Source organism: Sturnira hondurensis, unplaced genomic scaffold (genome assembly GCF_014824575.4).
Source record: "Sturnira hondurensis isolate 20B ecotype Veracruz unplaced genomic scaffold, ASM1482457v3 Scaffold0010128, whole genome shotgun sequence".
NCBI classification, from domain to species: domain Eukaryota; kingdom Metazoa; phylum Chordata; class Mammalia; order Chiroptera; family Phyllostomidae; genus Sturnira; species Sturnira hondurensis.
This window is the reverse complement of record NW_028082759.1, coordinates 26,365,171-26,391,662: the sequence shown is the minus strand read 5'-3', so window position 1 is coordinate 26,391,662 and position 26,492 is coordinate 26,365,171. Positions and strand designations below refer to the sequence as shown.

Below are 26,492 nucleotides of genomic sequence, written 5' to 3'. Positions count from 1 at the left end.
CGTCCTTTCGGAGGATGTTTACGACACGGGTCTGCAGGACAGCGTTTCCAAGCTGGTGCGCGCCCAGCGAAAGAGGAAACGACCGCTGGGGAAATCCCGTTCCAGGTTTTCGGGCAGCCCGCGTGATTGACACATGATATCACGGGAGGCGGGTCCTGGAGTGGAGGTGGAGGTGCAGGCCGGTTGCTGAAATTGTGCGGAGCCGGAGGGGGACTGCTCTGTAAGGCGAGCGGTGGTTTGCAGAGCGATAGCAGACGGAGCTCCCTGCCCCGGATAAGGAGCAGCCGCAGCCGCTGTAAATGTGCCCGGAAAGCAATTTCCAACCTTTGCAGTAGGTAAGAGCCATTTCCTTCCTTTCCTTCCGTAGACGTTTTAGGAAAGATTAGGTGAGAAATGTCGGCTTTTGCAAGGAACGGAGTGTTTCTTTGAACTCGTTTTAGATCTGGTTGCTGCAATTCCAATTACCAGTAGCCTTCGCACTGCTAAAACCAGTGCTCTTGAAGCAAAATGCTACCATTGGTTGGGGGGGGGGCACCCCCGCAGGGGCCCTTTGATTACTTTCCCACTCTGCGAGCAGTAACGAGTTTAAAGTCCGAAACGGCCGGCTGAGCGACAATTTGGGCGGTTTGCGCGGAAGAGGGGCTGGCGCTCTGCGTGCGGACCCGGGGCGTGTTTGCTCAGGCCTTGTTGGCGAAGCGATAGTTTAAAACCTGAATTTCCCGTCTCTGTGTATTGATTTCCAATGCGCAGAGGCGTTGCTTGAACGCCATTTGAACTCCCAGGCATTCCAAAGGGGCAAAAGCACTTCGGCAAAAACGTGCAAGACTGCATGTTACTTTGGTTCGCTGCTGACACGCCGACTGCGCCCGCCTGTCAATCACAGCCAGCACCCACAGCCTGCACATGGCAGCGGGAGGCGGGCGGCCCGCCCCGCGTCCCCGCTCCTGGAGAGAGGGAAGTTAATGTGTTTTTATCTCCAATCCTCTGTGGCAGGCACCTCCGCCGAGGCACAGGAGGATCGGAGGACTGGGGGAGAGCGCTGGCCCGGGAGGCTGACCTGCCAGGACCCGAGCGCCCGGGACGCGGCGCCCACTTGCACCGAGTGAGGATCCGGACAACGCGCGGACCTGTACGGGGCCGGACTACGCCCCGCCTCTTCCCCCAAGAGCCCCCCAACCTCGCTCCCTTCACCGCCCCCCTAAAAGAGCGGGTAAAAAGGGCCCACCCACACCCCCGGGGAGCAGCGGCCTCGGCTTCGCGGGCGTTCGCTCCTGGGCCCTGCTGCAGACGTCGGTGCCAGACTCGACCCGGGCACGGGAGGGTCGAACGTCCGGGACGCGGATCTGCGCCCGTCACCACCGTTGCCTTTCGCGGGAAAAGCGATTGGCACTGAGAAGCCTGCGGTCCGCGCGCGGCGCGCACTGTCCTCCCCGCCGCTCCCCAGTCGGAGCCCCCGAAGGACTGCGTTCTGGTTCTCGGACGGGCTGCGGGAGAAGAGCCCAGAAGTGGACGCTTCTGAGCCGCGCGGCCAAGGGGAGCTGTGAGCTGTCTGCGCCGGAGCCGTGAGCTCCGCGGCCGGAAGGGGGCCGCGGGGAGCGCTGCAGCCCGGCGGCGACGCGGGCCATGCCCCCTCGCCTGCCCCGCCGCGATTGATGCGGCGCCCGCCCGCCGCCCGCACCGAGACCTGGGCCCCCAGCCACCGCCGCGGCCTAGGTGAGTGTGGAGCGGGCGGGTGGCAGGTGCGGGCACAGGCGGAGGACAACGACGCAGGGTCTCGGTCCCCAGTTTCGTGGAGAGGCAAGGCCGTGGCCCGGATGTCCTTTTGGGGGACACTTCCATTCGAAGGTGGATTCAAGGAGACTTTTGGGCCAATCCCCGAAGGGCCAGGAGTTTCTTGACTTGTGCCGGCATCAGGCTTTCTGTGGCGGAGTCGGGGTGCGACTGGACACCGGACAGGGCCGTGAGCGCGCGGGGCAGAGGGCGGTGCGCGTTCGTGTGCGCGCGTGCTTGGGCGCGTAAGTGTGGGTGTGTGCGCGCCCGGGAAGGCATACCCCAGAATTCACAGCAACCTTAGTGCAGGACCAGCCTGCGTCCCCGAGCCCCAAGTCCTGCCCGTGTTGCCCGTGCGGAGCGGTGGGGGGGGCATGGTCCCTTTAAAGGGCAGCCCGCCCTCCGAGTCATGGACATCTCCGCCTCCGCCCCCAGCCTGCTGGAGCGGGGGAGAGGACTTGTTTTCATTCATAACTTTTTCCTTTTCCTTCCTCTCCGTCAACTATTTATTCAGCGCTCTGGGCTCGGAGCGCAGAGGGCGCGCTCCCCCGCAGGCCCCGCGCTGTGGCTGCGCAGCGGTGCGGCCCCAGCCCCGCGCCTTCGGCCCGGGCCCTAGGAGGCCTCTGCACGCCCAGGTGCAAACGGGCGCTGCGGACCGTCCGTGCGGCAGGCCAGCTCGGAATCTGTGGGCCACCTCGGTGGGGACGAAAACAGGTTTTGGAGAATCCACGGCGATCCTTAGGATGTGAGGGGCTTGTTCGAGAAGGTATCGATTTGGATCGTGTTTTCTCGGGGCGAACCGTTGTCCAGAGCATGTGAGCGTGTTGAGGGGTGGCTCTGGGACTGTCCCTGCTGCCCAAGGGACTTTGCCTCCGACCAGAAGTGGCTCACTTTCTTTTCATCTGCTGATCGACCTCCCCAGGCGGCAGGGACTTAGTGACCAGGGTCAGTGACAACGCTGCTTACAGCCGCGCCTGGGGTTTTCTCTCCGCTCTTTGAACCCCCCTGCAGCGCGTTTCCTGCCGAGAGGACTCTGCCTTAGTGTTTCCCACACTCTGCCGTGGGAGCCGGGCCCCTCGGGACTGCAGGGCGGGACCCCGCAGGCCGGGACCGAGTCCGAGTTGGTTCCTGGCACAGAGGAGGAAGACTCAAGCAGATCCTTGGGAGATCCGAGTTAGGGAGAATGAGGAAAGGGACTCCCCGGAGCTGGACTCGAAGACAGCCTGGGGACCCCTCCACTCTCGTTGTTAGCCGATGTGGGCTTTTCTATGCTTTTATTCCTTAAGCTGGTGGTTTCCGGCTCAAGGCGGCGGCACAGAATGGGCATTTTTCTTTTCGTGCTTGAGGGGGGTCGCATCTGTAGACTTTGGGAGGAATTTGTGTGAAAAATATTCTAGTTTACAACTGACTGAAAACGGAAACGTTTTTATGTTTGGTAGTTTGATTTTCGAAGAATGCAGTATAAGTGAGCAACAGTTTACTATTGCTAAGGAAATACAGTTGCTCGTTTTTATCAGGATTTTTTAAACAATGTGCTTATTTTATTACAAGAAGCACATTGATTCAGAGTCGGCAGTGTTTTTGAAAATCAGGCTCTCTCATATAAAATACAGTTCTTTAAATCAGAGGAAATACAGATAATTAAAATGGCCAGGATTGCCCCCTTAACTGCTTTGAAGGCCTGACACTTACCAGTGCATGATGAGTTATCTTGTTGCGTGAGTGAGCCTTTACTTAAACTTTTAAAAGTTCTTTCATTATTTCAAACCTGAATACTCGTTAACGTGAACAGAACCGTACATGGGTTTGTGTGTGCGTGCCCTTTCGTGGCCATAAACACCGAGAACTTCTGCCTTCGTCTGTGTTCACTTTGCGTCTTGTACATTAATAACGGGCTGGTTGGAAAATCCTGGTTGCTTCTGAAGATGACGTCTGATCTCGAGAGTCCATTTTACTTTGCCATCTCTTTTTTAATGGATGAAGTATGCCCCGCCTGACCTCCTCACCGTTAATCGGACGCTGGAAACAGCAAACAAATGGCACAAAAATCAGCAACACCCAAACTGGCTTTCCGTGGACGATTCCCTCTGTGGGGACACCGGTGAAGGGGCCCTGAGCTTTCTAGTCCAGTGCTGGTGCTGGGGGTCCCCTCCATGGGCAAACTCCATTTTAATTGTTTGTTCGATTCGCCACCAGGAAGGGGTTACTCCTCCTTCATTCCGTTTTGTAAAAGTTGAGTAACCTGATTTTCATGGTGCGGGCAGGGGGGAGCTCTTGCTCACAGCTCACATTCTTCTCCCATGATGCGGTCCTCGGCCTCTCTGGGGCTGGACCCTGGCCAGGACCCCAGCATCACTGTCATCCGCTGATGAAGGTGATCATTACCAGGTGCTTCAGGCGATTTGTGACTGGACAGGGTTTGTCTGCCCCCTCCCCCCAGTACTTCCTGTCATTTATTTTCTCTCTCTGTTTTTTTCATGTTTGATTTCCTTGTAGGATTTCAGATGCATGCCAGGTCTCCACTGACATCCAGCACCCGAGACCACCACACATGGATCCCCCAAACCAGCATGGCAGTGGCGGTTCCTTGGTCGTGACCCAGCAGCCTGCCCTGGCCAGCCGGCAGCGGCTGGACTACGACAGAGAGCTTCCGCCTGCTGCTATTTTGTCCTTGGACCAGATCAAGGCCATCAGAGGCAGCAACGAATACACTGAGGGGCCCTCGGTGGTGAAGAGACCCGCCCCGCGAGTGGCTCCCAGACCCGAAAAGCAGGAGAGGACTCACGAAATCATACCGATCAGTGTGAACAACCACTACGAGCAGAGGCCCACAGGCCCCCCGGGACACGCGGGGCTCGTCCATCCCGCCCGGGGCCCCGTCCTGAGCAGGTCCACCAGCACTGGGAGCGCCGCCAGCTCTGGGAGCAGCGGCAGCGCATCGTCGGAGCAGGGGCTGCTGGGAAGGTCGCCCCCGGCCAGACCTGTGCCTGCCCATCGCTCGGAGAGGGCAGTCCGGGCCCAGCCCAAGCAGCTGCTGGTGGACGACTTGAAGGGCTCCTTGAAAGAAGACCTGACCCAGCACAAGTTCATTTGCGAGCAGTGTGGGAAGTGCAAGTGCGGGGAGTGCACGGCCCCCAGGGCCCTGCCGTCCTGCCTGGCCTGCGACCGCCAGTGCCTCTGCTCGGCCGAGAGCATGGTGGAGTACGGCACCTGCATGTGCCTGGTCAAGGGCGTCTTCTACCACTGCTCCAACGACGACGAGGGCGACTCCTACTCGGACAGCCCCTGCTCCTGCTCCCAGTCCCACTGCTGCCCGCGCTACCTGTGCATGGGAGCCATGTCCCTGCTCCTGCCCTGCCTGCTCTGCTACCCGCCCGCCAAGGCCTGCCTGAAGCTGTGCCGGGGCTGCTACGACTGGGCCCGCCGCCCGGGCTGCCGGTGTAAGAACTCCAACGCCGTCTACTGTAAGCTGGACAGCGGCCCCTCCCGGCCGCGGGGGAAGCCCTCCTGATGGGGTGGCGGGCGGCACCTCCTGAACCCCCCCCCTGACTTGCAAGGTGTGGCTGTTGAAAAAGATGCTGTTAGATACTGGCTTTCCTTCCTTCGCGGCGGTGCCCTCTCCTGCCGTCTCCACCCCTGTTCCCAAGGCCTCGTGGACGCCGCCCTCCATGAACAGCCCGTGAGAGTGGACAGGGAGACCGCCCGGCTCCCGCTCAGGACAAGAGCCTCTGCCGCGCACTGGAGAGCGCGTCGGGAGTCACTGCTGGGTTTCATGAAGCCTTTCCCTTCTGCAGGCAACGTCCCCAAGTCGTCCCCAGGGACGTCTCCACACACACCCAGGCCACGGCGATTCAGAGCTTTTTTTCACGGGGTTGTCCTGGGGGCAGGGGAATTGGCTTTTGAAGAAGTCACCATTTGATTGCTGAAATAAGCTATGTATTAAGTCTTTCCAAGTAGGTCTGTCTTCATAGTGTTGGACCCGCAAGTAGCCTAGGGCATATTTTTGTTGTAACACACAGATTCCCCCTTCACCACTGCCTTCTTGCCCCTCAGAGTTCTCGACTCTCAGTTTTGACATTATCTTATTCGAGAGATGCCAGGTATTATAATTATTATTGTTATTTTTTGTATGTAATGCTAGATCCACTCTACAATGTAAATCTTCACATTGGAGATATATTGTATCTTGCTGATCCTTATTCTAGCTTTTATATTTGTGAAGGACTCAGCTACCTTCCTTCCACACCCCATACTTTTCACCAAATTTCTTCTGTTGTTGAGGGGGCCCTTGGGTTCCTGAAGTTCCTATTTATAGCTGATCAGTCCACAGGTGTCGGAGAAGTGTGCCGTCTAAAGAGATCTTGGCCCCTTAATGGTCCCTTTGGGCCCTTGGTTAGTTAACAGCTGAGGATGTCTAATTTTTCTGTGTTTTCATGGCCTTAACCACAAATTGTGGTGCTTTTTGTATATTTTATGTATAAATCACAAAGTTGAATTCTGACTATTTTTAAGACAAAAGTCTGTTAAACTTTTTTATTGTAAAGAATATTTATTATGCGAATCTCTATTATTTTATGGTATTTATTTCAAAAGACTGTTGAAATGTACTCATGTCTGAATATAACAAAATATCAATACATAACGGAAAATAAAGTGATACGAAGAAAGTACATATGTTAACTATAATGCAGAAATATATGAATTAATGAAACTGTCTCTTGATTTCTTCATTTACTGGCCAGTACTGTTTGGTGATTTTGGTTACTTGCTATGGTTCTTTCTTCAAGCACGGCCATATAATTTTTTTTTACCCTTACCATACCCAATCTAGACACAGGTGAGCTCAAATTTTAAACTAGCTGTTTCCTGGAAAATGCAGTGAACAAATTAGTCATCCAAATTGATTCAACAAACTCCTAAGCGAGTCTCCATAAAGTGAAAATGTTTTGCACTCCGTATAAACAGTCACTTCCACTTTGGCTGTTTGGTAAGCAAGAGGCTCTGTGTGTGTCACAGTTTCTTGGAAGGGGACAGATCTAGAAGTTGGTAAAAATACGTATCTTCACTCACTTGGGTTGATCCAAAATTAGTCTTCACCAGCAAAACTTAAAAGCGCACTGAGTTCTGCAGCATGCTAGGAGTTCCCGGCATGGTCGCTTTAGTGAGACATTCTAGAAGTCACAGTACGCCAAGGGGGTAGTTCACGTCATCAGAGAGTTTTTTAAAAGTATTCCCGCTTTAAAACCCTGGTTGTTTTAAGAACGCCCTGACCTTTCCGTGTCCTCTGGTGAGTCTTGAACACAGCCCACTCAGGTGATCTGTCGTCATGTCCTGTGGGGTAAGGAATCTGAAGACCTGAAACTTCATGTAGAAAAAGTGAGTATTTTTATTTTTTTTAGTCTGCTGAAACTGATATACAGCTGGTATTTTGGGGGCCCCATAACATCCTGTCCACGGGAATCCTCAGAATTGCTTCACCAACAACCTGGCCTACGTGACGTGCCAGACCCATCGATGATCTGCATGTGAGAACATGCTGACAGAATTTGAACCCAGGATTCAGTCTCTCAGAACTCTCATCCAGCCGTCGTGTGTTGATTGGTATCTCTTGGGTGATTTGGTGCCTAGTTATAGAAGTGTCGTTCTTCATAAATAGGCCTCGGTTTTGTTTGAATCAGACAAAATCCGAGTGACAGAAGCTTGCTTTCATGCTTCCCCTTCCAGCCCCCAAGCCTCTTAGTTAGCATTGTGGCATTTGATCAAATTGTTTTCTTTCATCTCTGGGTGGATATTCGTGTTCTAGAGGCTACTTCATCATCTGGTCTTTCAAAATGTCAACTGACTTCCTCTCGTACTTAAGTTATGCGATGTTATCACTGGTCCCTTAATACTGAGTATTTCATTGAGGTTTGGCTCCTTAGTGAATGACATGTTTAAGGTACACACTCCCCCCAAAGTACTGTGTTATTTTTTTCTGTTATTATTCGGACCCTTGGTGTGATTTGGAGCTGGGGTAAGCACTGTCTGTAGTTCTGACAACCAGACTGAAGCTGTAGTTCTTGTTGAGAGAAATGTATAACTTCCATGGGCATACAGTACGTTGGGGAGTTGTAACTTCAGGCTGTGTGTGCGGAATGCAGTCGGGTAACAGGATGGCCCTGGGGTCTGCCGCAGTGTCTGGCCCGCCCTTGGACGCAGCGGGAGGTCAGAGGTACAGATTAAGACAGGTTTGGCAGGTGGCAAAACCACTTGGATTCAAAACTTCCTCCTTCGTGATGGTTTATGCCCAGAAGGAAAAATATTAGGGTGCATCCTCTTAAGTGCTTTAAAATATGAGGCTCGGAAAGGTATTCCCAAAGCTGAAATTCCCACAGTACCACTGGCCATGGATTTGACCTGCCAAATGAAAAGTCACGTGCCAGGGAGATGAGCCAACCTCCTTTCTATTCCACATTCGTTTTCTTCCTCAACTGCTGCAGCTTCACAGAATGAACCTTTTTCTTAGTTTCTTTCCAGCATATTTTTCTGACTGCCGATGTTTTTTCAAGAGAATTTAATTGTGACTCAAACCGATACCGATCGCTGTCATTGGCTAGTTTCCTGTTAACAGTGTGTGTGAAATGCAACCTAGCACAACGAGGAAGTGGGATCGGCCAGGTAATGCTCCTTGTTTGTGAAGGCTGAAGGTGAATCCCAAACTGTAGCCTGTTGCAGTTAGTCTGTGGTTTTCAAAACCCAAACCATAGAGCATTCCAGTTGCAGCTAGGAAAGATAGAAGTTAAAACGCAGGGGTCTTCAAAGTGAAAGGAAGGAAGTTAGAAATGAATTGTGTTTCTACCCTGAAACTGGTGTCAGAACCAGCTCAGAGGGCACATTCCTAGAAGATTTACTTTTTGAAATTGTCTCCTTTTCCTAAATCATTAAAAAAAAAATAAATTGTTACATTTCATGGAGGTTTTTATCTGTAGCTCTTCAGCAAAAAAACAAAAAACAACCCCTTATTGAAACATGGACATACACACAGTGCTCATCTGAAACTCCACGCCATGCAGACTTTGTTATCCAAGAGAGTTTGGAACCCTAGAATATCTTGAAAAGATGTTCAAAACAGTTGAGAGCTGTTTTTTCCGTTATTCCACTGTTCGGATATAACCAAGATAGCGACATACTTAATTTACAAGTTACTGATTCTTCTCTTACTCTCTCAGACGGCTACCAAGCCGTGTTGCTGCCCGACTCTAGGAGCAGGAGGTTCGACAGCTAGACCTGCACTCAGAGCCCGCCTCGCCTGCGGCTCCTCCGCTTTGTCGGACGTTTCCAAAGTGTCAGCTCCCAGGACTCTCCCGGGGTGGGGGGAGCTTCTTGTTCTTGTACTGTAGTCTGTACTCTTGGGGGACTTCATCTGGCCATCTCGAGCAGCTTTCTTAGCGTTGTGTCTTCATGATGAGGGTGTGGAGACCAAGGCCCAGCTGGAGCAGGGGACCTGCGGGCGACAGGGGCCCAGAGCTGGGCTCACGGGCCGGCGGGCGGGCCAGCATTTCCTTGGGTCGGGCGCCGGGTGCTGCGCTGCACATTGGCCTCCAGCCCTGCGTCCTCTTTCCCGGGCGGGCGCTCTCCCTTCACAGCGAGTGTGTGTGCTCCTGAGTCAGGGAACGAGGGCTTCTCTGCATGTGCCCTTGGCTCTCAGCGACAAGTAGCAAGTGACTGTGTTGCCACGGTTATTTTTCATGTGTGCATGTCAAGGTTAGCAGCTCCATTGGGAAACGGCACATGTGCCTCCTCTGGCCAGGTGTCCATGAGCACGTGGAAGGATTCAGTTTGTGGAAGGGAGGGTAACTGGGCATCCAGATTTAAGAACTCGGGTGATGGTCCCTCTGACCATTATTCCGGGGGCAGTGCGGTCACAGTCTCTGGAGATCGGATCCAAACGGTCTCTTTTGTCCAATTCAAAAGACCCATGTTTTCTGCCAGACAGTCTAGTAGATGGGGCACCGATTCTAACTGCTGGGATGGTCGGGGAATCTAGACCTGGGCAGCTTGGGTGGATATGCCAGAAGCCTCCATCGTTTAGCCATACTCCAAGAGTTGCTTTTGATAAGATGCTCATGGAACATACTGTTAGTGCTAGAAGGAAACCTACAGCCATTCAATTAGTCTTCGGCTGAGAGATGGGAAAGCCAGGCCCACAGAGGTCACTCACCCAAAGTCAGGGTCTCGGTGCCAAAAATAAAACAAACTTCCTGGAAACCTATGTGCTGCCTGTGGACACGTGGTAAGTGGTTGGAAGGAAGGAGGTTGTTGAGGATGGCTTGAAGTCGCGGGTGAATATACATTATCAAATTGAACAAATGTGTGAAAGTACCATGGACTCGTGGTCGTCCGGGGCAGAGTACTGAGTGCCATGGAGGGGCTCAGAGGAAAGGAGCCAAATGAGTTCGATGTAGGGCAGTAAGCGAGGTGGGCCTCTTTGGGAAACGTGAGTTCCGGTTTGGTTAGCAGCGGTCCCCGACTCCAGCTGTGTGTGAAAACCACCAGGTAGTAAAACACAACCACAAACTGTGCTGGGGCCGACACCCCACCAGGCCAGCCAGTCAGAACCTCCGGGCTGGGGTGTTGCTTTGTCCTACAAGTCCCCCAGGTGGAATAGATTAGAGGTATGTGGAGGGGAATTGTGAGGGATTAAAATAGCAGATTTAGAGAAAGAAAGCCAGAGATGTTAAGGATTGGAACTGGCTTGGAGGTCGGTGGGAATGGGAAGAAGAGGCCAGTGTGGCCAAGCGTCCCTTCTCTAGGGCTTGGTAGGTATTTGCATGTGGGCTTGTGATGGAGGAAAGAACTAACAGCGGAACTGAGCTCGGGACCTGGCTGAATGGGCACATAGTGTGTTTGTTAGAAGAAGTGGGTGGAGTTCGTTTAGGAGTCAGGTGGGACGGGAAAAGTTCGTTCTCTCAGGATAAACCCTTCAGGTGCTGGTGAGTCTCCAGCTGGTCCTTGAGGAAGAAGTCCTGAGTTTAAAGGAGGTGGCCGGTGGCCTGTCATCCCCATGGGGGTGACACGGGAAAGGACAGGATTGAAGCAGCCCGTGGACTGCACCTGGAGGTGACCATACCCACCCGCAGGGAGCAGAGACAGGAGGGGTACAGGGCCAGGAGGTGAGGGGTGGTCTCAGGAGCACAGGCCCCAGGAGACGGGTGCATTTGAGATCGGAGGGAAATTTCCAGATGGAAGCTAGTCATCAAATATCAAATGCTGTGGAGACTCCCAACTCGACCTGGTGGGTGGTGGTTAGGGGAAATCATGGTAATAAAAGCCAGGTTGCATGAGATGAGGAAACACGGGAGTACCTGAAGATAACAGCTTAGACTCTTCTAGAAATTTGGGGTAGGAAGGTAAGTAGAGGCAGGTGCAGAGGGTTTTTTAGAGTAACCGAAACCTGAGCCTCTTCGTGGAAAGAGAGCGAAGGCAACAGAGCAGGAGAGGCAACGGCTGAAGGGGCGCAGCTGCCCGAGTGGGAGGAGAGGACAGAAGAGGGGCCAGGGGGTCTTTTCCCCCAGGTGGGAAAGCTCTTCTCCCAGAGCGAAGGATGAAGGGAGAGGAGGAGGAGGAGAAAGACAATGGAGTCTGAAGCCAAGAGGAAGAAACTGCACCCTGATTTGGGTGAGTAGAGGATGCCCTTCAGTCAATAGTTAAGACTCGTCGGGGACCGACTTGGGTCTTGAGAACCGGGGTCTGGGGTGGCTTCTTAGGGTGCTGCTGATGCACCGTCAACACCCACAAAGGGAATTTTTTTGTGGGCTACTAATCGGCTTTCAGATTTTATCTAGATGTTCCTTCCTCACAGCAGCTGGTGAGAGGGGCAGAGAGCAAGGGGCCTGTGAGACGCGGTGGCTTTGAAAGAGGTCAGGAACTTTAGGGTGATTGTCTAGGGTGATTGTCGGCTGCGTATTTGCTGAAGGGCCTGGCCCGAAGCATTGGATGAAGGTTCCAATGTGGCTGAAGCGTGGATTCACAGAGAACCAGGGAAGGGGACAGGGATACGGACAACTGAGGACTGGGGATGTTCCAGGTCAAGATCGGAGAAGGTGGCTGTGTTCGAATGCCAAGGAAATCTGGCGTTTCTCCGTGCTGATGGGGAGCCAAGGTGCAGAGATTTTTGGGGGGAAGGACAAAGAGGAGGAGAAAAGAGCCCCACGTGTTAGAAGCGTTGTTAATTTCAGTATTAAGATACCAGAGGTACAGATGGAGAGGAAAACAGGCGCTGCTGTGTATGTTTGGAGAGGACGTTCTCAGACCCTTTAACTTGTTTTTAAGCTAATGGATTATAAATCAAGTACTCAAGACCTGATAAAAATACAAGATTTCTTAATAACGAATGAACTTGCGGAGTAGAATTGATTTCCAGTGGGGTGTGCTCTATTTATAGCGTGAGTGGTGTATTAACAAAAGCTGTTATTGAATCAAAAAAATATCTTCATGAAAATTGACTGACCAGCCAATTCGCTCAAAACAGTACATGGAGCCCAAAGGCCCGCTCCCCACTTTCTGCTGCGGCTTCCATGCCCCTCACTTAGCCCGGGAGCTGGGTCCCAGGCTTGGTCCTGCCGGCCTCCTTGCAAGCTGGGACTTCGGTGCCTGTATCCTCCTAGGTCACCCAGAATACGCCCTCTCCTCCAAGTGCAGTGAGGCCTGTCTTGGCAGAGAAAGCTGCTGGTGTCGGAGTTATTTACAGAGTATGTGAAGGTCTGCTTGGTTTCTCTGTGGTTTCTAAGCCTGCTCTTGGAATTACCGCTACTTTCCTTTTTGTGTCTGCTTTGGGCCGTTTTTAGCTTTTCCCCTTTAGTACCAGAAACACAACTCGATTTGAGAAGATAAAATAAAGATGAAACTAAGACTCATCAGTTTAATTTCTTGCCATCTGACGCCTAGAACAGGGCTTGTTACCATAGAGTAGGAACTCCATAAATAATTCGTTGCTAATTGCCTTGCGAGATTTATTGCTAAAAGTTTCACTGTTAAGGAAAGGTGCTGAGATTAGTGACCACATTGAATTTCGGTTTTTGCAGGGTTTTGGACACTGTTTCTAAGGCCAACAAGATTGGCAGTTTTGAGGGACAATTAGAAGTGCTTGGCTCTGTCCGCAGTTTAATCGTTCATTCAACAGTGTCTTTGGTGCCGAAGATCCTGGTCTGTGACAAGTCCCTCACGAGGGTTGAGCCACCTGATTGGCACCATTGTAGCCGTGGGCAACTGGGGGGCTGGGAGCAGCAGCCGCGTCTGCCTGTGCCCGTGGGGCTGGTTTCATGGTGGACGCCCGAGAGATGAGCGGTCATCTGTCAGGTAGACAAGTACAGAGGCGTGATCGTGGCATGATGGGAAAATCGCAAGTGTGTGAGCACGTCTGGACCAGGTGCCCGTGGGAAGGGTGGAGCCAGTCCTGGAAATGGGCCCGCGTGTCAAGTTGAGCTCTATGCTGCCGGCTGCAGGGAGTCCCGGGCAGGACAGATTGTACGCAGAAGACAGACGTGAGCAGATGAGAGTTTCAGAAGGCCCTTCCGGCAGCACTGTGGAGGGTGCAAGGGGGGGTGTGGGAGGGAGGAAGGGGACCAGCCAGGGGATGGCCAAGTGACAGACGGGGGCACTGGAAGGAGCGACTGGGGTGTGACCAGATGGGTTGAGGAAGATGAACGAGGAGGAGGCCGGTGACTCCATGCTGGATGAAGGCCTGGGGCAGAGAGCAACTGCAAGAACAAAGTGTATAGCGACCAGAATTCTCCACACCGAAGGTTCCAGGATTCGGCAGACCTCGGAATCCTTTTTCCCTTGGACGGCATCTCTCCCAGGACAGTTAACGAGCAATGCAGCAAACGAAGGACGGGAGCAGGAAGGCAGAGAAAACCAGGCTCCAACAACTGAACCAACCAAATCGTTAATTCTTCCGTCCACTCAAGCTCCGCAGGGACNATGGGTTGAGGAAGATGAACGAGGAGGAGGCCGGTGACTCCATGCTGGATGAAGGCCTGGGGCAGAGAGCAACTGCAAGAACAAAGTGTATAGCGACCAGAATTCTCCACACCGAAGGTTCCAGGATTCGGCAGACCTCGGAATCCTTTTTCCCTTGGACGGCATCTCTCCCAGGACAGTTAACGAGCAATGCAGCAAATGAAGGACGGGAGCAGGAAGGCAGAGAAAACCAGGCTCCAACAACTGAACCAACCAAATCGTTAATTCTTCCGTCCACTCGAGCTCCGCAGGGACTGCTGCATGTCACTCAGAAAAGCCAGTTACGTATCTAGACTTTGTTGTGGGAAACACTAACTTCCAGACGTAGAAAACTCAGCAAACCAACCACTTTCTCCTGATAGTGTAAAAACATGCCCCGCCCCCACGACCTTGCACTGGTCGGGCCCACCCCTGCCCCAGGCATTCAGTGTCAATCACGGAAAAGCCCAACACCTGGGTTCGAGATGTGGGCGTGTCCTGGTCGTCCTTCTCCCTGTATTTTCCTGTTTGTCGAAGTTGGCAGTAGCCGTGATGCTGGACCAAAGAAGGAGGGTGACTGGGAATCAGAATTCTGGAGGAGTTGGCCACCACTGAAACCTGGGGGGGGGACCGTTACGGTGACTTGTTCCTCAGTGTATAGAAAGTTGACTGCCTGTAGGGTGGGAGGGAGGTGAAGTGCCTGGCTCAAGGAAAAAGTCGAAGGGAGCCGGCGGGGAGTGAGAAAACGCTAGGAAAACTGCCTGGGACAGGCCTGTCCTCTCTCCGCCCTGTGGATCCTGTCTGTACTCGTGGCCTCGGAGCCGAAGGTCCAGTTCCCACGCAGCGTGGCGCTGGGCTGGCGCAGTGGGAGACACCTTCTTGCAGAAGCTGTAGGAAAGAAAGGATCAACCACTCCAGGCTTGGAGCTGGTTGGTTTTTTTCCTTGTATTTTGAAACGCCTGTGAGTGATCATCTTGGAGTGTACAATTTCTACCTTCCACAGGTGGTATGCGGCACAGGCAGAGACTTGCGCAAGCCCTTTTGAGAGGCGATCGTTATAAAGCAGAATAACCTGAATTTGAAGGAAGCTGTCACTGCTTAATTTCAGAAGTTTAGTTTTAAAAAACAGTTAAGTGTGAAAGTCCATGATGCCTTGTGTCCTACATAAATCATGGGATTTCCCCCTCCCCCTACCTTGGGTCACTGAACGAGGTACCATGTCCCTTGATTTCTTAAGTAAAAATTTTAACTGGGGAGGGGGGGTCTCTTCATCCTTAGGGAAAACATGCGTCATATGGATTGTAAAATATGGCAAATTTTGGAAAGAAGGAAAGCAAGCAGTACTCCTGCAGAGGAAAAAAAGAGGTCTGCTTGAACTTGCCTTTCTTAAAAAAAAAAACAAAACCCAACATTCTTTCCTGAAGCTTTTTTTTTCAAAAGTATTTGCCCTCGAGCATTTTTTTCTACTTACCCATGCTTATCTTTCAAAACAAACATTTATTCCTTTCTACTCCAGAGTGTGAGGAAGTTCCTCTGAGGTTATGCCCTACAAGGCAGCCAGGCGGTAACTGTCACCTCCTTCCTAGGGCACAACAAGTGACTAAGTCGACCGCAGGGCCGCGCAGCCCAGCGTGGTGACTTCACATTGGGGCCGGGGCGGCGTTACCTGTGGGACAGTTTCTCAAGGGGAAAAAACACAGGGCTGTATTTCTGTGTGCAAATAAAACGTCGGGTCCTCTCGACCCAATGGAAAATGTGCGTCTGCTGGTGGCTGCCGCGTTGGAATACGATGATTTACACTTGGAAACATTTGTGTCATTTATCATATGATGTTCCTGGCCTACAGCATGACTGCATAGCAAATAACCATATTAAAAATTAATCTTTTCCAGTTCATCAGAGTGTGTGTCTTCTTGGAGCCCCGAGGGTACCCCGTCCTGCTGGCCCAGCTCTCCCTCGCCATGGTTGCCCTTGGCGCGGTGAAGTCCGGGGCGCACTCACTCCACCGCATGGGCTGTGCCCTGCGCCTCGCCCCGCACTCTCACCCCGCACTCCGGCTTCTCCGCGGGATAAATCTAGCCTGTGGCACTGGTTCACCCCATGTCCCTGAAACCCACCTCTGGGACCTCAGGGACATCCTTGGCCCTTGTCACTCTCTCCTTATGTAGCTGGGTTTACATCCTCCTCCTTTGACTGAATCGTGTCGAAATACCCCCTCCCAGAAATTCCTTGGTAACAGGGTTCTGTCCGCTGCTCACAGCTTCTAATGTTTACTTTTTAATGTCGAAGAGGCAAAACTTGACCGCTGCCCTCGACCATCCCCAGCGGGGCCTGAGAATTAAATCGCCCTCCGATGGATGACCAGGAGGAAAACAGGGAGGGAGGTAGGCGCCCAGAGAGCCTTCGCAGGGAACCGAGGACCCAAAGAAGCAGCTGGGCCGCGCTGTCCCCAGACTGGGCGGAGCCAAGGGAGCCGGCTGCAGGGGGGGGGGGAAGGGCTGCACCGCGTGCATGGGGGGTCGCTGCCACGGGGTCTCCGTGTGCGGGGGAGGGGGGGGCTCTCGCTGGGCCTGAGCTCCTGTCCCTGCAGAGCACAATGTCCATCCTTCTTGGTGCAGGGAGCGTGTTTCTCTCAGGAGAGTTTCATGGCCCCCTCGCAGTAATAAAGGGTCTCAGAGCGCCTTTCTTGCATCTACTGTGGTTTGGTACTGTTAGCTGAGAATAATCTTTAAGCCCAAATGGCATATTTTGTGGTCAGGTTTTTCTGCCATTCTTCAAAGTTTGTGCCCTGTCTCTCCTTCTATATTGTGACTCTTTGAGATGTGTGTCGATGTGCCCGTGCTCCCCAGGGCCCTTGCCCGCGGTGGGCACTCAGTAGATGTCCATTGACCTTCCCTGCATTTTACACTTGAGTCATATAAACCCATATTTGGATTTTGTTCTTCTGACCAGAGGAACATTTACATAAAATATATATTCTGCTATGATCTGTAATCTCCTTTAAGCAATTTTAGTCTTGCACGTACTGGTAAATAAAGTTCTAAAAAAAATTATGTGATCGTTCGCTGCAGAGAATTTTGGTACTATAATTACGGATGGTGTTAAAGTTTCCAGAAAAGACTAGTTTGGGGAATTGGGGCAGTAACATCTTGGCACTGGAGGAGACAGACCCTGGAGGCCATCAGATCCTTGTACCTGCAGCCCAGTGCACAAAGGCAGCCTCTGAGAACTGTCTCAAGTGGGCCCGACATGCACATGCTGAGAATGACTGGCTCCTTCATTTCATGAATTTATTCTCGGTTATTCATAGTGCAAATCACCGGGTCTTTTTTTTTTTTAAAGATTTTATTTATTTATTTATCTTTAGAGGGGAAGGAGAGAGGGAGAGAAACATCAATGTATGGTTGCCTTTTGTGCATCCCCTGCTGGGAGTTAGCCTGCAAGGAACCGGCCTGCAACCCAGGCACGTGCCCTGACCGGGAATCGAACCGTGACTGTCTGGTTCGCAGGCCCGTGCTCAATCCACTGAGCTACGCCAGCCAGGGCATCACCTGGTCTTTTTTATAAATACTCAGAAGCAGTCTCAAGAGTGACTCTTACTGAGTTGACTCGGGAGTCTTGGCGATGTTGGAGCCCTCTCAGCGTCTTAGGTGCTAATGCACTTTCTCCCGACACCAGACTGGTGTTTACCCCTCTGGCTGCACTGGGCAGAGGCCTGACGCTCAGCAGAATGTCTGTCTTTATTTTGTTTCTTTTTTCAGTGTACAATGGCCATTAATGCTTTTTAATGTTCTTTAGAAACACATACAATGATAAGTAATTTGTTATCACTCATATCAAAACACCCTTGTCAGTGAATGAAGTAATATCTCAAACTGTATATCGCACATAACATTTTTGTAAGTGCCTAGGTTTATAAAACTTTGGTTTTATTTCAACAAACTTGTGAGTTAAAGGGGGTGGAGGATTAGCCTAGTTTTAGAAATAAGGAAGTTTGATGGAGGGGAGAAATACAATTTTCCCATTTACTGATGGAGTTAGGACCAGGCCCTGACTCCCGTCACCGGTCACTTCATGCCACTGTCATTTCTCTGGTTGCTGTATAAGTGACAAAGCCACACCTGCCCATGACCCTGGGGTTCTGCCTGTGACTTTTGAGGTGATGAAGCTCCCAGTTGAAACAAGCCCTTTTTTCATACTTGAACTTCACAAAGAGCTTCATTTTAAACTGTGTTGTTTTGTCTAAAAGGTAATCGGTCGATTTCTTAATTGCATCCCATTCCAATGGTGCAGAACTGTGATTTTCAGCCTTTTTCATGTCATGGCGCACTTCAACTAATTACTAAAATTCTACGGCAAGCCAAAAAATGTATCTTTTGCTGATTTGATTTAAAAAATAGGTATAATTCTGATTCATTCACACCAGACAGCTATTGTGTTGGCTGTTGTTATTTCATTTAATTTATTTTTTGTTAGTTCAAGGAAAAGAGGTCAGTGCCCCTGAGGAAATAGTCAGGGATTGCCTGTTACAGAAATCCTTGCAGCCTGCTGGTTGAAATTGCTTGAGGGGGCTGCATTTACAGGGAATGGTGTAGCCCAAACACACCAAAACACACGTCAGTTGCTTTGAAGTTGGATTACTTCAGTTCATCATAACTCAGCTATCTGTCCCCAACACTTGGCCTCTTAGTATGTTGTCCCCTCCCACTCCACCCCTGCTCAAATTATTAGGTGGAAAGTGTTCTGAGGGTAAAGCCTGCTTTGGGGGGAAATTGGAAGGATGAGGTAAAACTTTAAATGATGCCTGGCGCTCCCTAAGCAGGAAACTGGAGCCAGGCCCCATGGCTCTCTAATTAAAACTTGTGTTCCTGCAGGTTTCTTCCGCGGCCCGGCTGAACAGACCTGCCTTGGATTTCTGCGGAGAGTTTTTCAGCAGGAATGCGGGCTTTGTTTCTCTGAATGGCTGAGTGCAGATTAGTGGGATGCCAGTTTCCTGTGGCCTTTCAGGCTGCAATTTGAGCCTGTTTGCTCCTGGCCCTGGCACAATTGAAAACAATGGGGGACTTCTTTCAGGTTTCACTCCGGGGCTCTCAGAAACCGGGGAAGTGGCTAAAGCCCTACTTTACAGGTAATTAACAATAGATAATGTTTGCTCTGCATTTTTTAGAGCCGATAAAAGGTAGAAGAACATATTCAGCTCCTGATTTAGACACTACCCTGTGGTTTCATGGGTCTGATAGCTGTCTGGGCACCACACGGTGGCCTTAGTGTCTGGGTCACCCATGGGGTGGGGCACACATGGGAAATCACGCCATAATTAATAAACAACATAAGGATAAACTCTTTTACATTCTCACAACTGCAAACCGACTTTTGCCTCACCCTGTGTATGACTGAGTATAAAACTCAGAAAGTAGAAGAAAAAGGAAAACTTATTAAAACATGGACCACTAACCAAGAAAGCTTAGAGGTGGCTGGAACTGCTGTCCCCTGAAGCCACCCACGCCTTTTGGCTCAGTGTGTGTTGTTACGCCTATATCTGTTTTATGAGGGGAACGGTTTCCATACCTTGATACGTATTCAAGGCATTTTTTTCCCTGTTCTGTCGATTCAGCTCTGGAATCCACCAGCCTGTTAAAGTCATGCCGGCATAAGAGGTTTTTATTCACTGCGGCATTTCACTCTTGGCCACAGATACTCTGCTGAGAGTGTCTGGTGTGTTGGAGAGTGGGTCTGGCCCTCACGTCACGTGTTTGGTGTGACAGAAGCTCTTCAACACCGCACGCTGAACACATGTCTGTAGACCGCCCTTCTCCCGGAAACATACGGTGGCAGCTCGGGGGGTGGGGGGAGGGTAGGTTTACAGTTGTATGTGGAACAGAGTCTATTCCTGTCTTGTTACTCATTAACGATTGTTATTTCCCATACGGACAACTGTGGACCTACTCTTGCCCCACCCTGCGTTGTGTCCACTTTGAGGCCAGTGGGTTGGTGGCCGTGTGGATGGCCTCACTGATGATTATCTGGTCTTCAGCAGTTATGAGCTAGTTCTTCGCCCCACATACTGGCTGAAGCAGTAAGAAGGAGAGATGGCAGCGATCTGTCCCCAAGAGCAACATGACGACCTCTTTCCCAGTCCTGTTTCCAGGACAGGTGGGCGTTTCTCTTTGGGAAATAGTCCTCACTGTCAGCCCCCACCCTTCACACCCACTAGCGTGAGGTGGCCTCGGAGCTCTTGATGAAAATCTGAAGGCTGGGTCCCGTCTGAGATCCCCAGCAACTTATTTTTAGAGTGAACATAACTCTAAACCAAACGTCGGTAGCTTTTTGTTTCAAGCCCCTTCCAACTCGTGGCATGAAAATGTCACCTTACTCATTTGCCCTTAAGAGCAGTTGCTCCGATGGAGAACATATGTGTCATGTGAAACCAGACACATTGAACGTGGGCTCAGACCCCTGCCTGGGGAGCTGGACTTTACGCACAGAGATGTGCACAGGGGATGTGGCCCTTCAGCAGGGAAGCCGTGCGCCCGGACTGGCCGCTGGGCCTCGCACAAGCTCCTCACCCCACGGAGAGCCCGGCGGGCAGACCTGGCCCCGGAAACTGGGAAGCCATTGACTCTTCTCTTCTGCTGATAGATGCGGCTTGTGTTCATTGTGACACTGTTTCTGAAAATGCAGGAAAAGCACAAGGGAGACAGTGAAAGTCCCACGTGACAGGGGGTCTTCAGCAATTATTTGATGCCCTCTTTACCCATCTCCTAGTTTCTTCACCTTCAAAACGCAGGTTTAGAAGTAGAAACACTCCTCGCCATTTCTCATCGCGTTAGTATTTTCCATAATGCACTGGATCTTTTAGAATAGAGACATTGGTTCCGAAAGGCGGCCGAGATCCAGAGTGACCTGTCAGAAAACAGCTACTCTGAAAAGACCCAGAATATACACTTTATCTCATTTCCTTCCCTTTTTTCTATCTTCTTCTTGAGAAGAGTTGATAAGAGGGGAAACACAGGTCGGTTCTTTCAGCTTTCTGGACTTACCCAATTAGGCACCTTTATGGGAAGAAACGAAAGACACATGACAAGAAAAAGAGAACTGAGGACACGGAATACCATGAGGGTGAAAAGGCTCAGTAGCAAAAATGTACAACTTTTACCCAGAAGAAACTAACATGATTCAACATTGCCAACACTTACAGCAAAATACTAGAAAGGACACTTGCAAACATCCCTGCTGCTTTGTTGTGCGAAGTAGTTTCCTGCTTTCCCCTCCCCCTCCGCAGTTCCCCACACTAGCAGTGCTAATGATTTCCCCTCCGAAACTTCGTCTCTGAACACGAATGCTCGTCATTTTCCCCATGGTGACCGGCTTGGAATTATGTAGCCAACTTTATCATCGCCATCATTAAAATCAGTGCATGTTTCATTCCGGTTGTGGAGGAAGTGATTGCTTAAAGCATGCAATCACTTGATTGAAAATATGACTTATTGTTCAGACAGTGCAACACGTACGTGACAAAGGACCTTCCTCTGTGCCCCTCATGCCCACGCAAGGATGCTAACATGCTCGACCTTTTCTGACGGAAGCACTTTTGTGCTAAACCAACCCGAGGCCCTTAGGAAGAAGTGACGACCAATTAAAAATTTTTTTTAAATTATTGATGTCAGAGAGAGAGAGGAAGGGGAAAGAGTAAGAGAGAGATTGACTTGTTGTTCCACTTATTTATGCATCATTGGTTGGTCTTCGCATGTGCCCTGACCAGGCAACCGGGTCCAATGCCTCAACCTGCTGAGCTCCTGCCAGGGCACGAAGCAATGGCTGATTGTGATCTTACTCAGGTAACCTTTTACAATGACTCCTAGATAGGTCAGTGTTCTGCCAAAAATTAAGGTGTTTGAAAGCAGCAATGAGCTCACTTAATTTCTCTGTTTTGAACAGAGGGCTTTTGATGGTTTACCAGACACCACCTCACAGTTTCCTGTTCCGTGTGTGTGAAGCAGGGCTGCAGAAAGCCATTTGCCCTAAGTTTTAAAACTCTAGGATGAAAAGCCCCTGACCAGAAGCTTCGGAAGCACAGTAGCTTTCTTAAGTCGTAAAAGAGAATTACAACCATAGCACCAATGAACCAAACAAACACACAACCTCTCTCCCACCGCACCTCCCCCCAAAAAAAAAGTAGTAAAAGCTAAAACAGGAGATTGAGTGGTGGAAATGATTCTTTAAGCCTTTCACTCTTAGGGGCTCTCATATTTTTAAAAATTGTCCTTCTTCCGAATCACAGCTAACCCAGCATTCCGCGCTGACAAAAGAGGTTGGTGTTCTCCGTTGAGAGAGAGCTGGGAGGTAGGGTCAAGCTTTCGGGCTCAGGGACCAGCTGCAGCTGGGAGTTCGTGCTGAGGGCCGGCCGCCGCAGGACGGAGGTCAGAAAGAGCAGTGCATCTCTCCCACGCTCCTTCGCCTTCTCTATTATTCCTGCACATCTGACTTATTATTTTATTACTTTTCCATACTGACTTACTGCACATACTGACTTATTATTTTATTACTCTTCCAAAAAGCAACAAAACAGCCCATGGCTCTACAGGAAACAAGAGAAATGATAGAGTATGCTCATTTTTAAGGGACTATAATAATTTTAAATAATGGAGCAATTTTGCAAAACATATTTTGTAGACCCGACCCCTGCACACCCATAAGGAGGAATTAGGAGGCACTGCATTCACCTGAAGAAGCGAACTGAAATACTGCGCCTTTGGAGACACAGTTTCCTGAGTCGGGGCTGAGGGCGCAAACACGGGCCAGGAGAGAGTCAGATCCATCCTGAGGGCAGACGGGGAGCAGGGAGGTCAGTGCTTGATCTTCCCAGCCTGACAATGACCATGAAAGGGCTGAGTCTGGCTCATGACTCAAATTCGCCCCGTACGTGACTGCATCATCCTTATCTGGGTTGCTCACCCTCGCTTCATTCGCCTCCAACACCAGCTCTGGGAAAGTATCTAAGACCAGGATGCTAAGGGTTGCCAGTCAGTGACTGGCGACACCGAGTTTCTTCCAGAGCCGCACACCCCTCCACAGGGAACCTTGGGGAAACGACGGTGAGGTGGTGAGCTTCCGGAGAGCACCGCCTTCCGAGGTCGCGGTGGAGCGCCCACACCGGGACCACCTGCATAATCCAAGGTCAGCGCATATTTGTTTCTGGTGTCTTTGACCTTTTCTTTTGGTCAAGCTCCCTTTCTAGAAATGACATTTTGTTTCTCAAACCCAAAAGACTCAGCTTTCCCTTATGCATTAATCTCATCGGTGAGTGGCCTTGGAGTCACATGTGCAGACTCAGGAAGGACATCTGTCCTTTCTCCCTTGGTGTCCTGCTGCTATCTACCTCCCCATCTACCTGTCTAGCTGTCCCCTGTTTCTCTCTCTCTTTCTCTGTATCTGTCTACCTACCTACCTATCATCTACCTACCTATCTACCTATCACCTACTTTTTAACTACTTATCTACCTACCAATCATCTACTTACCTATCTACCTATCATCTACCTGCCTACTTATACCTGCCTGTCACTTGTCTATCTCCTCACCTATCACCTACCTATCCCTCTACTTACCTACCTACTACCTCTCACCTGTTTGTCTACCTATCATTTATCTCTCTATCTCTCTATCATCTACTCATGTTTTTACTTGCAAAATTCTCGTTGCTCACCGGAGACGTTTGAGCGTATTTGTACTGTAGTAAACCACCTTGCATCTTGCTAATCTCGAGTGGTGTGAACAACATAACAGAAGCCCTTCACACTCCTATCAGAAGCTAGTTATCCATAAGCTAGGCAGGTGGGGGGAAGGGAAGAGGAACTTACCTCCACCCCAACAATAAAGTCTCGGACCTTGATTGATGGCTGAGATGTTTTGCAGTTTATAGCAAAACATTTTTTAGGATGTCTTAAGTCCCTTGGCCGTCTGGCATTGACTGGGCTTTGTTTGATCTAACAGGCTTGTCGGTGCCTCACTAGGTGGATTCCAGCAGAGGTGACGTGACCGGGAAGCAACGATGTGCTTGTCTTGCCTTCCCGAGTGAGGCTGAAGTCCTGGGCCCTGCCAACGCCAGGCCTCTTTCCCCAGACTCATTGTGAGGCGTGAAGTGGCGTGACGCAATGGGAGTGAATGTCTTGACAAGTGTCCCTTTTGTTGTTCTCAAGAGGGTTATGTCCCGGTTTGCTCCCTCACAAACTCTCTGCAGCTGACACAGCCAGAGAGAGTGAACTCCTTGGCGGAGGTGCAGGTTTCGTTTGCTGGTGCACCCCCTGGGGTGGCGGGCGCGGAACACGTAGGAGCTGCGTTCTCTTTGCCTCGGGTTCATGTTCATCTTGACATTGGATCACTTAGTCCTTCTGTTCATCACGTGAGCTAGCAGACTTGCACAGGCCCACCAGGCTTGCTGAAGGAAAAAGCAGGGAAGGCCACTCTCTGGATTTCTCTGGTGCCCCTGGTCTTGCCTTCCCAGTTCTTCCTTGGCGCAGTCAGGGATTTGAGCGTTTGCGGCAGAAAATATTCAGCCATGTGCTGTTTGGTGGTGGATAAGGGGCGGTAATGTCACTTGTTCTGAAGACTGAGACTGTTGGGAACAAGAAAAATAGTCTCAGCCCCAAGGAGCCTGCGTCCCTAGCAAACATCCTATAAGTTGATTGCCATCTGTTTAGTTTCAAAATTTTCCTTTCAGTTGAGTCAGACCCCACCCTGTTCTCACGCGCAGGCTCTGTAAGCCAATAGCTAACCGCCACATCTGCTTCTGTGTAACGCTTGCTTGCCTGCCTCTATATAAGGACTTAGCTGTAAGTGCTGGGCACGACTCTCGTTTGCAGCCCCTGCGGTCACTGTGTCTCTGGACACTTTGAGAGTTCGCCCCTGCGCAGGTTAAACTTGGCCAATAAAGTGACATGTTTGAAATCCTGAAAGTCTCTGACATTTGTTCTCGTGGTTGGTGGATGCAAAAAGACCAGTGACAAGAACGTGCCCAGGCTCCAGGCTCCCCCTGGGCCCCTTTTCCTCAGACTCACTGTCGCCACCATGACCATCAGTACTCAGGCGGCAGCGGAACCGAAGTGGCCTTGAAGGGAAACTGTGGAACTCACTGAGCATCTCTCGGGGTCCCTGTAGTGACTGGGCGGAATTTCTCTGTGTCAGCAGCTGCTTTCTCAGTCGCCTTAATGACCTATTTTAGACTCAAGAGTTTCTTAATCTGGTGACACATCTTCAGAAAATCCAGTTGAGAAATTCAATAGCCAGGGCCAAGCATATTTGCTTCACTAATACTCTGGTTTCTTCTGTTGATATATATCCAAACCTCGCAGCTGAAAATGCGCTGTGTTCTTCCCATCATTGATTTTCATAAAATTGGTTTCGATAACTTGGCGAGACTTTGGCAGTGTCTTGGGGTCAGTCCCACCCAAGGTTTGCTGCTTCCGGACTCAACCGCCAACACACCTGGCTTCCCGGCAGAGGTCGGCTTCCAACTTTTCTAAATACTCTTGTGAACCGAAGATAAAATCTTCGAACAATAATTCTTTGGACCAAAAACAAGCCATTTTTTCCCTTCAAAATACACACTTAAAGTTTTATTTTATTCACCATCATGAATTATCTGAATTTTCAACACTCAGCAGTTAGAAGCAGAGTGAAGGATGATGGGGAAGGGGGTTTTCTGAAGCAGAAAAATGAGGACAGTGACCGAAGGTGCCCTCAGGGCCTCGGGGTGAAGGGTTTGAGCAGTTCAAAGCACAAAATTATTCCTGAGGGTATTGATATATTACAACAGAGCACAATATTTTATTTTCATAATAAGTGATCTTGAATTTACAAAAAATGTTTTATATTGTGTCAAAAAGCGACTATCACGTATGTTAGATGAAATTCAAAATAAAATGACTAATGCTTGGGAGAGTAAATCTTAGTTATGTGGAAAATTATCTAGCAGGTAGTAACTCATCTCAGACAGTGTTAATAAATGAGCAACTAAATTAATCAATTAGTTCAACACAAAAAAATTCATATTGCTTAGATAACATGATTATTCCTCTGCTCAGCTTTCTAGAGTGGCTTCCGTTTATCTTGAATATGAAATCTAGTGTGCCATTTCCTGAGTGGGTTGTAATAGTTGCTCAATAAGAGGGCTATTTGGTTGACACCTACTCTCCCCACAGCTCTCTCTCTCCATCCTCTCTCCTCAAATTGTGTTTTAATAGGGGCTTTCTCACTTTCCTAACCTAGCTAAGTGATTGGTTCAGGGGATGGGCATGTGACCAAGGATGGTCCAATCAAAGTCTTTCCCTGATATTTTTTCCAAATAGGAGCAAAGGAAGAGGTCTTTTTCATTCAGTTGTGAAAGTGTAAGAATGTGTGCCTAGAATCCCATTACTCAGAGTCCCCGGCAGTCAGAGAAACTTCCAGACGGATGACAGGTCACACTAAAAGAACCTGATAGCACTGGATAGCAGCACCTTAGTTTGTTTGTTCCACAGGCCAGCCTCCAACCTACCACCTAGTAGTTCGCTGCAATAAGCCAGTGACTTCACCGAGCAACTTCATCTGTGGTTCCTAGTTAATTCACATCTAAGTGTTAGGCACTTTCCCTTTTTTTCTTGCATTTATAAAACTGGATTGTGGGTCATTGCCCCTATTCCACAGTTAAGCATTGGGGTCTCAAAGAGAAAGTGCCTTGTCTGTGGTCTCATGGTTATTAAGCAG

At 50.3% G+C, this 26,492-nt stretch overlaps 1 protein-coding gene across 2 annotated transcripts; it reads left to right on the top strand.

The window, feature by feature from the left end:
• The first annotated feature begins 1,630 nt into the window (after positions 1 to 1,630).
• On the top strand, positions 1,631 to 6,486 carry SPRY1 (sprouty RTK signaling antagonist 1). Of its 2 annotated transcripts, none has more exons than XM_037058576.1 (2): positions 1,631 to 1,713; positions 4,267 to 6,486. In XM_037058576.1, exon 2 carries the CDS (start codon positions 4,322 to 4,324, stop codon positions 5,279 to 5,281), a length of 960 nt encoding a protein of 319 aa, XP_036914471.1. In that variant the 5' UTR covers positions 1,631 to 1,713; positions 4,267 to 4,321; the 3' UTR covers positions 5,282 to 6,486. The 2 variants fall into 2 exon arrangements, with proteins under 2 accessions (XP_036914471.1, XP_036914472.1); XM_037058577.1 differs by lacking the exon at positions 1,631 to 1,713 and adding an exon at positions 2,019 to 2,536.
• The last annotated feature ends 20,006 nt before the right edge of the window (positions 6,487 to 26,492 follow it).